Below are 16,484 nucleotides of genomic sequence, written 5' to 3'. Positions count from 1 at the left end.
TTGGTATATATAGCTATTTAAAGCAATATAAAAATGGAATATAAATATAAAAACAAAATATAAATATATGAACATAAATGCACATATATGAACGTAAAATAAATTAAATCCAATATTATTTGTCTATCTATTTATCTATCACCTATAAATCTTTATGTCTATCTCTCGATCCTTCTCTCTTTATCCATTTATCTATCTATCAATCTATAAATCTATCTATTTGTCTCCTTTCAATCTATCTATCTATCTATATATTTATCTATATTTCTGAGTAACTATCTATTTATTTGTACATTGAGTACCTATATATCTATCTATCCATCTGTCAATCTGTTTATCCATCTTTCTATCTTTTTTCTGTCTATCTATCTATCTATCTTTCTATGTATTTGTCTATCTATTTGTCTATTTGTATGTCTGTCTATCTATCTATCTTTCTATGTATTTGTCTATNTGTATGTCTATCTATCTATCTTTCTATGTATTTGTCTATCTATTTGTCTATTTTTATGTCTATCTATCTATCTATCTTTCTATGTATTTGTCTATTTGTATGTCTATCTATCTATCTATCTATATATCTATATATTATTTATTTATCTACCTGTATGTCCATCTACCTATCTATTTGTCTATCTACCTGTCTATTTATTTTTCTATTTTTCTATCTGTCTTTCTATCTATATATTTGTCTATGTATATGTTTATTTGTCTATCTATTTATCCATTTATCTACCTATTTATTTGTCTATCTATCTATTTATCTGGCTATATGTTTATCTATTTGTCTATCTATCTATCTATCTATCTATCTATCTATTTATTTATCTATCTATCTATGTGTCTATCTATCTCTATCTATTTGTCTATCTATCTGTCTGTGCATCTATCTATTTGTTTATGTTTGTCTTTCTATTTATCTATCTATCTTTCTTTGTTTCTATCTATCTACCTATCTATTTATTTATCTATTTATCTATCTGTCTATTTATCTATCTATCTATCTATCTATCTCGCTATCTATTTATCTATATCTCTCTCTCTCTATCTATCTATTTATCTCTCTCTCTTTCTCTCCCTCTCCCTCTCTCTTATAAAAATAGAAATTGTTTTCTTCATTTTTTTTTTCATTTCAAATTGTTAGAAATTTGTTCACCTTACACTTTATTTTCAACCAAATGGATCTAAGTATTTAGTTTTTTCTAAAAGACTTTTTTTTAGTCTTCATTTATAAATTTTAAGATTCCTATTGGTAATTCCATTATTAATCATATCTTTATAAATATTTTATTCTTTTTGCCGATGTATTTTTTTATTGCTTGTTGTTGGAAAAGAAAGATTTAAAGTACAAAACTATACCACTAGTTTATTAGATTTAAAAAAAATTATTAAAGTATTTCTTAATTTATAGAAAACAATTCTTCATAAGGAATAAGATGTTATGAAGTGTTTTTTTATTGTATTTGTAGTAACAAGTGTTATATTTAAGGTTTTTGCGTTAGAAACAAATAAATTTACCTCCATAGTGTCTAAATAATTGATGCAAACTTAAGGCAGAAAGAAAGTATATATTCTTTTAAAATGTTATAATTTAGATAAAAAAAATGGTTTGGAGATAATCTTGTAATGGAATATTATACTGTATGTTTGTTTAGTCGAGTTCCTTTTGGTCGATTTTGTTCAATCGACCTTCTCAAGTCGACATCTCCAAGCTGACCTTCTCTACCCAAGCTATCTAGGTCGACTTGTTCTAGTCGAGCTTTACTACCGACCTACTCTAGGTGAATTCCAAGACCAATTTCTCCAACACCGAGCTTGCCAAGGCCAAGCCTCTTCAGGTGAGCTCCAAGGTCGAGCTCCTTCAAGCCAAACTCTTCAACGCTAACTCTCCAAGACTGAGTTCCTTTAGAACAAACTCTTTAACACCAGTTGTCCAAGGCCAAGTCCCTCTTAAGTAGAGCTCCTTTGGCCGCTCACTCTAGACCGATCAATTACTGCATGGCTGACTAATCACAACATTTTTAGACTGAACAACATGATTGAACGATTACAACATGGTCAGATTAACAAGGTAATGATGAATATCTTAATGCAAATTGAGATATGATTGAGTTTATATCAACAAAAGGAAAAGATTCATCACAACTAGTATATGTAAAGATCTCAAGTAGCACTTTAACATAACATGCACATAATATATATTTATTACTAACTAAACAGACATGTACTGACTTTAACATTAGAATACCTTCTGAATGTATCATTCGAGTAAATTTTGAATAATACTGAAAATACGCTAGAAACCAAACAAACCCAAATATGTCTAGTTTATTACTACATAATTTATCCACAACCACAAGGCCAACAAAGTATTCCAAGTAGCATTTTTTTTTTTAATAGTTAGCTCGATTTCATAGTTAATATATGAATATGAAGCTAATTCTGAAAGCTGAACAATCACAACAATTGTTTCATAGGTGAGACTCAAAATATTTCATTTATATATTTGGTGTTATTTTAAAACACCTCTTATATTTTTTAATTTTGAAATAAACATTCATTCTTCTCTATTTTATTTCTTAAATGATACTTATTTCTTCTTTTGTCTTTAAATAATCTTCTTTATATTTTTCTAATAAAACTACTCTCACTTTTCTTATTTATTTAAATATATTATATTAACTAAAATTTAAATGAAAATTTTAAATTTTAAAATAAAAGTAAAAGAAATTTATATAAATAAAAGTTTTAAAATAAAGTAAGAAAAGTGAATATCATTTATTAAAAATATGCGATAAACAAATGTTTATTTAAAAGTATAAAACCCGAATACTAATTCAGTAAAGATAAGAAAAGTATATATCATTTATTAAAATAATGAGAGTGTGAATGTTTATTTAAAAATATAAGAGATGTAAATGTTAGTTCATTAATAGTAGTCTATTTTAAAAGTAAAAGAACAATGTTTTTAAATAATTCTTGTAATTAATTTAGTTTAATGATAACTATATAAAATAATTTTGTTGGTCCCTACTTTCAAGTTAATGTGTCTACTTGCTCTCCATTTTTAAAAGGTATCAACTTCCTCCACATTTAGTTTAATATGTATCAATCAAGTCCATTCCGTTAATTTTTCAATGACAGTTTTAATTGTGTGGTGATATGAAAAAAAAAGTGTAGTGATGTGACAAAAGGCATTTGCAACATGTGATCCACTAGGGCTTTCTAATGTGGAAATTGAGGATTAGGGTTTAAAAAAAATTATGAGTTCGAAAGAGGCCTTCTTCACTACCACCCCAGTCGATGCAGAACGGGAGTTTCAGGATTAGAGTTATGGCCAACAACTTTGAACACCGAACACCACTACAAGACCTTTCCATAACCCCCTAATGCAACCTCATTAGCTTGTGAGAACTTGTTTGTGTATTTCTGAATTTCCCCAAAAATTGAATTGCCTTGGTGCTTTTAATTAAGGGGTGTTGCTTTTACTTGGATCCCAGTTTCTACATTAATTTTTGCCTAAATTAACATAAATCCACATAATTCCATTTGCATGTTTAGGAACTCAGTTTTGAATTATTTACTAAATGGATTGCTTCAAGATATTTCTCTTTTTGCCCTTCTCCTCTAGCCAAAAGTATATAAACTTGTCAAGGCTAATAACACTAGCAAAAGAGAAGAACCTCTAATTGCTACTCCAATAATTATTGCAGTGCTTGATGAATTACTTGACTACTTAGGTCCTTTATTATGACAAGAAGATAGACAACTTAGGATAAGTATTTCTGTGTCTAGATAATGGAGTGAAAAAGTTAGTAGTGTAGTTACCTTCAACATGGTTTCCTGCAATAAAATCAAATGCACTATATGCACTTCGGTTGCCAAGAAAGAAGCTTATATAGACACACATTCAACAAAAACATGCCTTGGACCTTCAATGGAACCCACCTCGTGAAGTACCTGAAAAACACTAGAAGGGGGTTTGAATAGTGTTAATGGAAAAATCTTTTTCGCAATCCTTCTGATACAGCACATTGTTGAGCTTTGAAATTTTCTTTTATATGCTTAGACGTTCGACCTAATAAAGGATTATAAACGATAGTTGCTTTTGTCGTGTTATTCAGAATGTACACTATAGAGTTTGTAAGAACTTCCTTTGTTGAAGAGTAATCGTTTAGCTTGGAAGGTTCTTGTATTTATAACTAAAAACACAACTGCATGTTTTGTAAGAGAAGCGTTTAAGCAAGAGAAGAGATAAATGCATAGATGTTTTTATACTAGTTCACTCCAACTGAGTTACGTTCAGTCTCCTCCACAGATGGTTCCACTATAATTTTCAACAAGTTTACAGCTGAATATTTGCACCATTCCTGGTCTCCTCAATCAGTGGATAACCTCCTATTACCCTAGACTGGACAAGTATTTGCACCACTTCTAGTCTACAGTAAGTGAATAACCACATGTTACCCTAGACTAGATGAGTATTCGCACCAATCTTGGTACTAAGCAACCTTACTTAGATTTCTATAGCTCAATTAAGTTCAACAAGTGTTTTAATTCTCTTCAGAATTGTAATCAAAGATTGCTTACAAGTCTTTTAGACTATTACTCTTGTAAAGAGATGTGATTACAATACAATACAGTCTAAACACTCGCATGTGTTTCTCTCTTTTTTCTTTCTCTCTTTCTTACAATCAATAAGCAATTTGACAATGAAGCACGAGAGTATTTCTTTTCTTCTTTTCTCTTCTTCTCTTTTTTTGCTAAGATATTTTCTTTTTCTTGAGCTCTTTCTTTTTGCTTCTCTTCTGAGTGATTCTCAGGATGAATATTTCGTTGTGTGTTATTCTCTTGATTTTTCATTTGAAAGCTTTTCTATTTAAAGGCATTTTGGATAAATGTTTGTTAGACTAAGCTCTTGGCCTTGATTATTGTGCTTTCTCTATTTTCGTGTACCATAATCGTTGGATAAAGTTAACTTGTCAAACTTGACATGCTTTTTTAGTACTTTGTTTGATGTAGGTTGTACGTTCCTTTAGACATGGCTTCAAGTGAAAACATTATGTAAATATCTCTTTTGTTTCTAATGCTTACTTCTGATATTTTTATTTGAAGCTTGTGGTTGAGTGCAGAAACTTCATCTGAAAAAAAAAAAATAAAGTAGATTGTGCATGCAGTAGACATCCTTTCTTATCACTTTTGTTGTTTTTTAACGTTGAGCATTTAATGACATTTAATGCTTACTCAGAATAACAACTATTTTTAGATTTCCTACCATTGAGATAACGTTTGACAATTAAGCTTTTCTTCTAAAGATACCAAACATTTAGTAAAGAATTTATCATTTGGACGAAGTAATGTTTTAGCTCATGGTATTGTTTAGACAGTGTAAACGCTTCTTGTGATTTTGCCTGTTTAGACAGACAACGTTTAACATTGTTTGTGTTATCTTTGGTGTTTTGAGTTTTAGTCTTTTAGTGTGTTTTGTCAATGACATCGTCTTAACATTGTTTTGTTTTCCTGAGAACTAAATTGAATACCCTTTAGGTATGATAAGCTTTACGCATTTAACTTCAACTCTCTTATACGTTTTCGACTTAGTTGTCTAGCATTACGTCTAGGTGTTTTGACTTAGTTATTTTTTTGTTTTTTAGAATCCTAAGTGTTTTCCTAAGGTTTTTTGTGTTTGGGATTTTGGTTCTAAGACTTATGTTTTAATCCTATGCTGTTTTCATATTATTATTCCGTTTAATGTTATTTGATTAAACTTCAAAACATGAGAAGGTTTATGCGCATAGACGATTTTGTCTTAACACATCGTTGTTAAAGAAAGGTTGATTTTGCAGTTTGACTTCTTCAGCTTTGAAATCCCCAAATGCGCTTATCGTTTTATATGTTCGAAACTTTTAAATGCACTTCTATGTTACAAATTGAAATTCTCTTATTCTTTGTTTGTAATCTCAATTACAAATTCTCTTCTTCTCAGATTCAAATCATGAATTCAACTTCTCTTCCTCTTTATTAAAAATTTCCCAAATTCGTTCATTTTTTTCTTTGCTCAAAATACCTAATTACAGGTTCAATTTTTTTCCTAAACCTAAACTCTATTCCAAAATTTTTATGTCACCATCCTGCTATTGGCTTACATGTCATAAAAAAAATCCTACGATAGCAAAATATACAAAGCATAGCTTCACCAATAAGTCAATGTTATTTAAATATCGTGAATACAAATAAACTTGATTAATACACATTACACAAACCAAGTTGACATACTATCTTGAAAGTAGAGACCAACAGAACAATTAAACCTGAATTAATTAAAAATTAAGTGAAAAAATAAAATTAATTAGCAAAAGGACTATATGAAACTTAAAAAAAAAAAAAAAGTATACTATTTTTTTTCTTGTAAATGAATGCTTAAAAAAATGAAAGAAGTGGCTTATACGTGATATGTTTAATTTTACATATGATAAATTTGGACAATCTTATATGTAGAAATGTTAAAGAATTGGTATCCCACAACAGATCCAATGCATGTTCAAACCGACTCAAGGAGGATTCTAGTTCTCATTCATTCACTTTAACCATTTCTATTATATTTTTAACTCACATTCTTCATCAATTTGGATTAACCTAATTAACTTAATCATATAAATTAAATCACAGCTTCAATTTCTTCACAGAGCAAAACCCTTGAGCAAATAAGCATTGTTGAAAATATAGCACTGACGTATAATATCACATTAATAACACCCTCTTTCTTGAAAAAATAGCACTGAAACTTGTAAATTTGAATTTTGTTTTGTGAATTAGAAAACAATTGAAGTTGGAGTGTATAAAGAATGAGGGTCCCACGCCATGTGATTTCTATTATTCACTCAACAGATATGGATAAAATTTAGTTGATAAATTAGTCTCCAATTATTAAAAACATTTTAAGTAGATCTCTAGAAGGAAAAAAAATAATAATTACATTTTTATTAGCAGCTATTTTAATTGAATATTAATAACAATTTGGATAATTGTGGAACCTACTGTTTTAGTTTAGGGAACCATTTAAAATAACATGTTTAATCTAAAAAAGTGGTTTGCATAGAAATAAATTGAGAATTTAAATAAAATTGTCATACTAAATCTTATATAATTCATATGCTGTTAGAATTCTGATTGTTAATAATATAATTCATTCGTTTATACACTCGAATAACATCAAATTATTAATGAGTAACACCAAATTACTAATAATCTACAAAACGACATAGAAGAAAAAATATCAAACATATGCTCTAAATGTGAATGAGCTATTACGTAATATAATGAAAAAAACGTAAAAGATTAACTTGTGCAACATTAAATTGCAGAAAGGAGGGTGAAATTTAGAAAATGAGAAATTTTTATTAGGTGTATGTACAAAGGAGCAAAAGTGAGTGTAGTAGTCCTTGGTAAGGTAAGGTAAGGTAACCATGAAAGAGAGCACCTTCAAATGTAAAACAAGATGAAGGATAATTTTGCACTTTGTTATCATAATTCAACCACCCTCTCTCATTCACAAGGTAGGTACCTCCTTTTTGCAGTGTTGCTTTCATCTCACAAATGCATCACTTTTCTTGAATCCATTCAGCAAGACGTTCTTCGCCATTGCTTCTTCCCTTTCTTTTGATGCAGTTTGAATGGACTCCAACTCTTCCTGCGTTTGGAAGTCTCACAAAAGAGGCCGGATGCCAAGGCCTGCTCAAGCCACATGTCAAATGCCTCTTCATCTTCATCCATCATTTCAGCGTCAAAATCCCAAGGGAACCTACTTGAGTTGCATCGCTGGTTCTTCTCCAAACCAACCATGTTTACATGGAAACTGGGTCTGTGGGTATTTGGCCTGCAAGCCATTCCCTGCAACACACATAAATGGTCCAAACATCATCACCAATAATAAAAAATAATGCTGTCTTTAATGTTATACTACTGACCTGGCATATAGCCCATTCTGACACATCAAAAATTTTGCTTTCAGCACAAACAAAAGCACGTGGAATCTCCACCTATGAAGACAATATTAGTTTAACAATGTAACATTAATTTAACATAATTATTTGCCATGACTAATCTACCTTTTGAGGCCTGTCAAAAACCAAAGACCCTTTATATTCAACCCATCCATCTCCATCCTTTGCTTGATGAAACTGGCAGCAGTCCTGTTTCAAGAGAAGCAGAAAAATTCACAAGACATAGTAAGAATTCAATAGAGAGAAATAGAAAAACATGTAATTATACTTATAAATGAGGGAAAATATCAGACCTGACACCATCTTGCTTTGGCCTTACTCCTGTTGGTACATACCCAAATATGTGAATTCCCACACTTGGTGCACTGTATTCGTCTGGACTCTTCAGAACGATAATCAGAGTTATCCTAAGGAGCACATCACATGTATCATCACTATTTTTATAATAAACATCATCAATAAGCTAAATAGTTGAGCAAACTGGTCCACACGTAACAATATTTTGATGTCGTTTGGAAATCCTCTTACTGCATTATCATTTATCGTATTTAACGTCTCCATCTTTCCTATTTTTTTATCACAAAATTCGATACATTTGAAAAAATGACATCAGAATTTTCAACTTTAAAAAGGATAGTGATTAACAGAAGCCACTGTCATTATGGTAGGGTCAAAATTTGAACTGTAAGAGATGTGAAAAAACAAATGTTTTCAAAATAAGGTCAGTTATTGAACTGGTGAAGAAACTGATTTAAAATTCAAACGTTAAAAATCATTTTTAGTATGTTCACTGACCCACATTGAACAAGTTTTTAAGGCCGATTCTGGGTTTTGTTTAAACCAGAGAATGGACCATATCATCAGTTCTCTGGTCAAAACAACCAGTCTTGTTATCAAAACAACGCAAACCATTAATTTCACTCTTTAAGGTAGTAAATGTGAGAAGGTGGATACTCTTGTCCAACACAGATTCTTGATTTAAAAAATACAAACAACATTTTATGAAATGTAGGTACTGTACATATATATACACACACAACCTGAGAAGATATGTAAGTCATTTACAAGAATATCATATCATCGTATTTACCTGATGTGAACTACTATGAGATCTCTGGCAGACACTTTTAGCCATGGTTTCTTCTTTTCTTAATTTCTCATCATAATCTCGCTTCTTCACGGAGTCGGAGAGAACCTGAAATTTCATATAACTAGTTAATGGAGGAAACAAAGCAGGTGGTATACACATTGTGTATCAAATAAACATTAAATGTTTATCTATCAACTATAAGAAAGCCCTGCAGCTTATACTTCATACTTTACCTCATATGCACATTGAAGCTTCTTAAATGACTCGCTTGCCAAAGAACTGCCCATATTTTTATCAGGATGCACAAGCATAGCCTGCACATAATTAATAAAAAATGAGAATATACAATATAAAACATCAGATCAGCACATAAGAGAGTCTTTCTAACGTTTCATTTACTAGTGACATTTTAACTAATAGTTACAAATTTTGTTTATGATATCAAGATTTTGAGAAGTAAATGCTGAAAACAGAAAACAAAATGAAGACATGGTGACATCTTTTGCAATTAATAAATGAAAACAGAAAACAAACCAATCACTTTTTAAGTAGGCTAGTAAACACAATATAATTTAATTCCAAAATGATTCCTCGTACATTGTGACACAATATTGCTTCAACCCATAACAGCGGCCTAAATAAATATTTTGATAACAATTAAGAAAAAAGAAAATAGGCAAAGCAAAATTAAACTAAAAAAATACCTTTTTCCTGTATTCCTTTTTCAAAACTGCTGCATCAATTTTCTTGTGGCGGCTAAATCCAAGGGCATCATAATGATTCAGACTCTTCAATATCCTTTTCATTTCATCAGTTGAGCTTGTTGTTTCTTGTTCTCTGACAATTTTGTTAACAGAAAGTTCTTTCTTGTTATCAACAACTGCTGTGGTAACAGCAGGTTTACTGGATGATTTACATGAATGCAAATTCTCAGATTCTTCGGTAGGGATAGGATATTCACACTCTTCAGAGAAGTTATCTTCCACAACTGTTTCTGATTGCTTATGCTCTTCAGAATGTGAGCTTTCACTCACATTATCAAACCATTGGAGCAGAAAATTCAAAATATCATTGGAGAGGAATGCAAGGTTTAGAGCAAGAAAAACACCCAGCCATCCAACTCGTACTTGAACACAGTATATAGCATATATAGTTCCAACTAATACCACCAAACGTGCATGATTTAGGGAGAATAAATAACCTGCAAGTGGATAATTGAAAACAAAATTTGAGGATTACAAAGGCAAAATATTCAACAACAATAGAAGTCCAGCATTGCCCTTAAAAGATTGCCAACAGATGTGAGTTTCAGGTCAATAATAGCCAACGACACAGTACAGAGTCAAGCAGATGGTAAAAATAAGGCCACACCTTTTTAATAGCGGGAAATTAGTCATATGACCAAAGAAAATGGGACAATGGACAGGGATCATAAACACAACTAAAAGATATTTCCTTAAGTATGAAGAGATTAATAACAGTGTATACATTACAAAAGAGGTGTTTTCCTCTAATTCTGGTCCTTAGGAGAATATAAAGTGTAATGCAAAAAGCAAGAAGAATACCATACCTCCTACTATGAGTAACGTTCCAGTTATCCAGAAGTTAGCATACATCCACAAAATAAGGATGGCAAAAAGGCCGACGATAAAAAGTCCAGGAGTATACCCTAAGTATTGGATAGCAACTCCAGCAACACCCTGAAGCATCAATTGAACTTTGAGAAGCAATGTATAAATTATTTGCTACTAAATTGAACTGAGCAACCAAAAATTTAAGGTGGCAAACCAATGTCAAAATGCTAAAAGAAGCAAGAGACTGAACAATGCAATTTACATACTAGCTGTTAAAAGGCACCTTTTTATATAAATAAACGTGTCTAACTGAATTCAAATAAAGGTAAACAGAGATAGTAATTTTGAAATAGGATGTTAGATGGACACAATGATTTGATTGTCATGCTTAGCTCCTAGTGCCAGGAAGATGTTTAACCCCCGTTCAGTCATAATAATGTTTCTATTTCTGTCATTATATGCAGGTCCTACAAAAGACTCGATATTAGAAAAAACCAATGCCATCAATGCATTTCCCTAAAGAAGAAATTAAAATCAATACAACCGAATAATCTGTATTAGTTGACATTAACATCTAGACAACCACCTGTAGTTCACTTTTTGGGAATATTGTTTTAATAAAAATAACACCGTTCCCTGAAGCTCGAAACCTAATTCTATCATAAAATTCATATAGGGCATTGCAAAATTTTAAGAATGATAGTTAAAATACAATATTGAGTTCCTTGTACCATGCTATATTATAGAATATGACCAATAAGGCAATTGTAAAAAGCGAATCATACCACTAAATGATAAGTTAACTTAAAACTGCTATCGAACTGAAGTGGGTATAACAATTACACAAGAAACTGTTAAAGGAGAAATAAGGACAAATTACACTTACACCCCCTAAGGTTTAGCAGCATTCGCTTCATATTCTACCCTCTTTTGACCCTACACAAGCCCCATAAGTTTATAAAACAATGCAACTCCATATATGCTTCCTGCTATTACAGAATCTCTCTTAACTTCTTATGCAGTTAGACAGATGAAGGAAGATCAAAGTTCTGCTAAAAATGAAAGGGGTATCCAGTGTAATTTCGTTAAACCTCAAGAGATGCTACTGTAATTTGTCCCCAAGAATATATACCTAGACAACAGACTTTGACACACAGATCAGAAACCCATAGCCAAAAGAATGAAGATTTAGACGAGTTGAAACAAAGACATACCATACTAACAAGCACGTATACCAAGCAATACATCGAAGTCAGACTAAGAAAGCAGCTCCACATTATAAGCAGAAGCATAACTGAACCAAACTTAATGAAGGACTGAAAGCCCCTCAGAGCAGAGTCCTTCCAGAAAATCAATGACAACCTAAGTAAGCTCCCAAATCGGGAGCAACCCCGGCACACCATAGGCCAATGCCGTTCAAAGAACATAGCAATCCTGTCCCGGCAACAAGTCACCACGGTTCGAGCACGCCAGCCGGCGACCTTCTGCGACCGAAACCATTGCCAACACTGCTTGAACAACCCTATATCCTCCATCACCAGGGCCTCTCAAATTCCCCAGAATCTTGGTGAAACCTTACTCCTACGACTACAACAGGCACCTCATCTCATCATTCCAAACAGAATAGCAAATTGCTGATACAAATGATTCCCATCACCATCGATCCAATGCCTCATATATCCAAACCTTTTTTAACCTAGATCATCAATGCCATCCATAAAAAAACCACCACCTTGATCTACAAAATTTAAATAAATTAATTAAATAAGTCCTGCTACTCCAACTCCCTACATAAATCCACCAAATTCACGGGTTTCACAAGATCAATGGCTCCTCGTCCAAAAAGGTAAAGAAGAACAAACATAAACCCCCCCTTATCGATAAGATCAAAAGAGAACATTGTGTGAGTCCATGAGGGCACTAAATACAATCGCGTTCAAAAGGGGGTAAATTGCTTCCGAAATAAGCTTCCCAAAAGCAAGCACTGTTCACAGAAGCCCCACACAAACATAAAAACACACAAAGTAATACAGTCGAATAAGAAGATATAAACTCTCTCTTTTTGACAAACACAATGCGACCCCTTTCCCTTTTCCACGCCCTACTTGAGCTCCAGCGCTATCAACCTCAACCCTTTTCCGGGTTCAAGACCTAGCACTGGAGAATGGGGCGAAAACCGCTGAAAGAAAAGAACTTGAAAGTGACCCCAAAGCCGTGGGAGCCCTAAGAGAAAAGGGTATGAGCCACTGAAGGAGAAGATCGAAGTTGAGACTCTGGAAGACCGACAGAGAATGAGGAAAAGGTGAAGAAAGGGTTATTGGATTTTTTGCAGAAGGAGAAGATAAACTTGCCGTTCTTTCTCCTTTTTATTTTGTTTTAATTTTTATTCCTCTCAGGGATTGCTTGTGAAAAAGAGAGAGTAAGTTTAAAAGTTTCAAAAAGTCTTGTAAAGGGTGAAGAGACGAGTGAGAGACTTGTTTTGTTGCAGAAGAGGAGAGAGGGAGAGAGTATTATTTGACATTTTTTTAAAATTATTAATATTATTTGCTTTTTTTTATTCAGAAATATTAATTGGGTTGCTATGTGGATTAGGGTTTGAGAGGTGTGTAATAATGGTGGAGTGGGGTCCATCATGCTGCATTGAATGTTGTAATTCCTAATGTTGCTTCTTATTAAGTACATTTCTTTCATTCTTAAAACCTTTTCCTTTCAACTAATACAGGACTAGATTCCCTTAATCCATTCAAGAACATTCAGAAAAATAATTTTTTTCTTTTTGTACCATTCATTACGGTTTCTTCTGCAGAAGACTAATTGATTTAGTAGACCTGTTTACTATCTGCAATCCGGTTTATTAGGTCTTTCAATCCAGTTGCATTGAAGAAAATATATTTTTTTTATGTAGATTAATTTTTAATTTGGTTCATTTAAATTTAATTTATGCAAGTTGAATTTGCAGTGAGTTAAATTGTATTATATTCTTTTTTTTATTATTTTAAATTGTCTTGAATCATTTGGAAGTGAAATTTATTTAGATTTGAATTATAGAAAGTTTGTAATTTTATTATTTTAAAAAATTGTGATTAGGTGAGTTAGTGAGTCAATCGGTTTAACTCACCAACTCGTGGTGGGTCGAGCCAGATTTAGATTTGTTTGTTTCATTAATAAATAAGTCGAATTGGATTGATTCACTAAATGATTAATCTGTGATGGACCGGATCAAGTCAAGCCAGGTGACCTATTTTGATAGCACTCTGATCTAGTTAAAGAAACATTAAACTTTTCAATCATTTGTATACAAGTTTTTAAATTACTTTTGAAGTATTGAAACTTATTTCTCTTTGATTTAGATAAGAAATAAATTTTAAGTTTAACTTAATTCTGTATAACTGATTTATAAGATGAAATTTATATTCTATTTATATATTATAAATTTTATTTTTATTCTGCATGGTGTTTCACATATTTTTATTTAGTTAGTTAATATATTTTTAATTAAAAGTGTTTTTTTATAACAGTTGCAGATAGTGTTAGCATTCTAACAATCGCTGCTACTCCTCTGGGGTTCACTGCTTCTTACATTTTCAAACAATTTGGCTATGCGAAAAAATATTTCATTTTCAAAAATTGTTTTGTTTGAATAAAATAATAAACTTTTGCTATGAAAAAATAATTTGTGTACCCTCTACATAAGAAGTACTGTAAAAATGTATGAAGTAAAAAGGAATTAAGGTGAAAAGGAAAAGGTGTATGAAGTATAATTATTTTGTCAATGTAATTTCCCCTTTAAAAAAGCATTACCCTAACTTAATTATTTTGTAAAAAACTTTAGTTTGAGATTAGTTTAATGTTGGTCAAACCTCAAAGCCGCAAAGAATAATTCCATTCATAAAGCCGTGATTTAAAAAAAAAAGGTTTTCATAATATATATATATCAATTATTTTCCAAAGTTTGGATGGGATTCTTTTTTCATTTGTAAAATTTAGTTGATGTGGTCATTTTAAAATTCTTTTTGAAGTTGCATAGAAAACTCATGTCATCACCTGGTGTGAAGTTAAAATTAAAAAATGGAGATTGCTTAGCTTTGGTCTTATGGGTTGAAGATTTAAAGAAACAAGATGATGAGTAATAATGGTGAAAAATAAATGTATGGAGATTATTTGAATGTGTTTGAAGATTAGGAGAGAGAAAGGGAAGGTGCTAGCTGAATTTATTGGGTAAGGAATAAGGATGGCAAAATATTCCTAATATGGATATTAATGGGTAAAATATGGGACAAATAATTATTATTCACGGATATTTATTATTTGTAGGTAACAGATAGTAAGTATTTTAATATCTGCTTCAAAACGAGTTGGGTATGAATAGTATGTTATCCGACTTGCGAGTACTCATTATTCGTAAAAAGAAATAAAAATTAATTTATATATTTTTAAATTTAATTTAATTAAAAATTAAATTAAATTATATTTTATTAGATTAAATTTAATTAAAATTAAATTTTAATTTATATTATATANATATATATATATATATATATATATATATATATTGTAATTTTATTTAAATTATTCTAAAAATGTATAAAATATTTTTATTTTTATTTTTATTTTTTGCAGGTATCCACAAGTACTTGCGGATTTTAAAATACCTGCGGATATTTTTTAAACGGGTACTCACACGGGTAGCGGGTCAGGTAGCGGATACAATTTTATCCGGCAGGTCGGATTGTGGGTAAACACTATCCGTGTTCGACCCGACTCTTCGCCATCCCTAGTAAAGAAAGAATCAAATTATGAGTAACATTGAAATGTGTTAGGTTTGGTGAGTAATATTGACAATAAATAAATTATAATATAAGAATTAAAACAATAAAAATGAATTCATGGTAGAGAGGTTCTTCCTACACCTCACTTTGCACTTCCCTTTCTTTTCCTATTCCAACTGTACCCCTGTCATACCCTGTCAAAGAATATTTTGTTTTAAAAGAAGCTGATGTATTGAAGAAGAAAAATAATGAAGCACCAACCTTCCTACCTCCTCCTGTGCCACATATCAAGCCCTACACCCTTTTTTTCTTCCTTCCTTTCTTTGCCAAAGTTCATCTCCTCCAGCCCTCCCTTCCTCCCTCATATCTTGTCTCACTGATTGGTCCTTCCCTCCTCCCTCTTCCCTGGTTTAGTAGCTGGTTTGGTGTGGTGAACTCTAGCAGCAAGGGTTCTTGTTCTCAGACATTTAACATAAGTTTTGGCATCCAGGTTGGCTCTTGTTGTCATTTAAAAAATGCTTGCTCTTGTTAAAAAAAAAATGCTTGCTCTTGCTATGTTAAAATGCTTGGTTTGTTTCTGTTAAAAAAAATGCTTACTTTTGTTCTGTTAGAATGCTTGGTCTGTTTTTGTTAAAAAATGCTTGATGTTAAAAAAATGCTTGATCTATTCCGTTGTGTTTGTGCACGGTGGAAGTGAGGAGACAAAGTCGCGGCGTAACCGCAATGGGAATTGTGGTTAAGGACCCATCGCACTTGGAAGTGCGGATAGGGGATGTCTCAGTTGATGAGAGCCGCACTAGGAAACTACGGATGGTCTTCGCTGCAGTTGGACCTACATTTCGTGTTAGCCGCAGTTGGATCTGTGTTAGTCATAGTTTGATTTGCGTTAGCCACCATTTGATCTGATTTGCATTTTTTCTTACTCACAGTTGGATATGCGTTAGCCGTAGTTCAATCTGCGTTCGCTATTAGTTGTAATTGGAGGATCTGTGCTTTAGGTTTTGTTTATTATGTTATGCTAGTATATTGAATTTATTTTTGCTACTAT

General features: G+C 31.8%; 1 protein-coding gene across 2 annotated transcripts; it reads right to left on the bottom strand.

Moving 5' to 3' along the window:
- Positions 1-7,373: 7,373 nt before the first annotated feature.
- LOC106762404 (dnaJ homolog dnj-5) lies at positions 7,374-13,136 on the bottom strand. Of its 2 annotated transcripts, none has more exons than XM_014646304.2 (9): positions 11,882-13,136; positions 10,664-10,793; positions 9,798-10,294; positions 9,327-9,407; positions 9,094-9,198; positions 8,297-8,410; positions 8,109-8,192; positions 7,968-8,039; positions 7,374-7,890 (listed from the first exon to the last, which is right to left on the bottom strand). In XM_014646304.2, the coding sequence occupies exons 1-9, from the start codon at positions 12,200-12,202 to the stop codon at positions 7,621-7,623; spliced, it is 1,674 nt and encodes a 557-aa protein (XP_014501790.1). In that variant the 5' UTR covers positions 12,203-13,136; the 3' UTR covers positions 7,374-7,620. The 2 variants fall into 2 exon arrangements, with proteins under 2 accessions (XP_014501790.1, XP_022637106.1); XM_022781385.1 differs by lacking the exon at positions 11,882-13,136 and adding an exon at positions 11,554-11,871.
- Positions 13,137-16,484: the final 3,348 nt, after the last annotated feature.

This window comes from Vigna radiata, chromosome 5 (genome assembly GCF_000741045.1).
Source record: "Vigna radiata var. radiata cultivar VC1973A chromosome 5, Vradiata_ver6, whole genome shotgun sequence".
In the NCBI taxonomy this organism is placed as follows: Eukaryota; Viridiplantae; Streptophyta; class Magnoliopsida; order Fabales; family Fabaceae; genus Vigna; species Vigna radiata.
Note: the sequence above shows the minus strand (reverse complement) of the source record. Positions and strands in the feature narration are given on the sequence as shown.

Coding starts and splice junctions, on each gene's coding strand:
- LOC106762404 (XM_014646304.2), bottom strand. CDS start 12,202: ATGGAGGATATAGGGTTGTTCAAGCAGTGTTGGCAATGGTTTCGGTCG. Junction 10,295..10,663: donor AACGTTACTCATAGTAGGAG/GTATGGTATTCT, acceptor ATCCACTTGCAG/GTTATTTATTCTCCCTAAAT. Junction 9,199..9,326: donor AGCTTCAATGTGCATATGAG/GTAAAGTATGAA, acceptor ATGAAATTTCAG/GTTCTCTCCGACTCCGTGAA.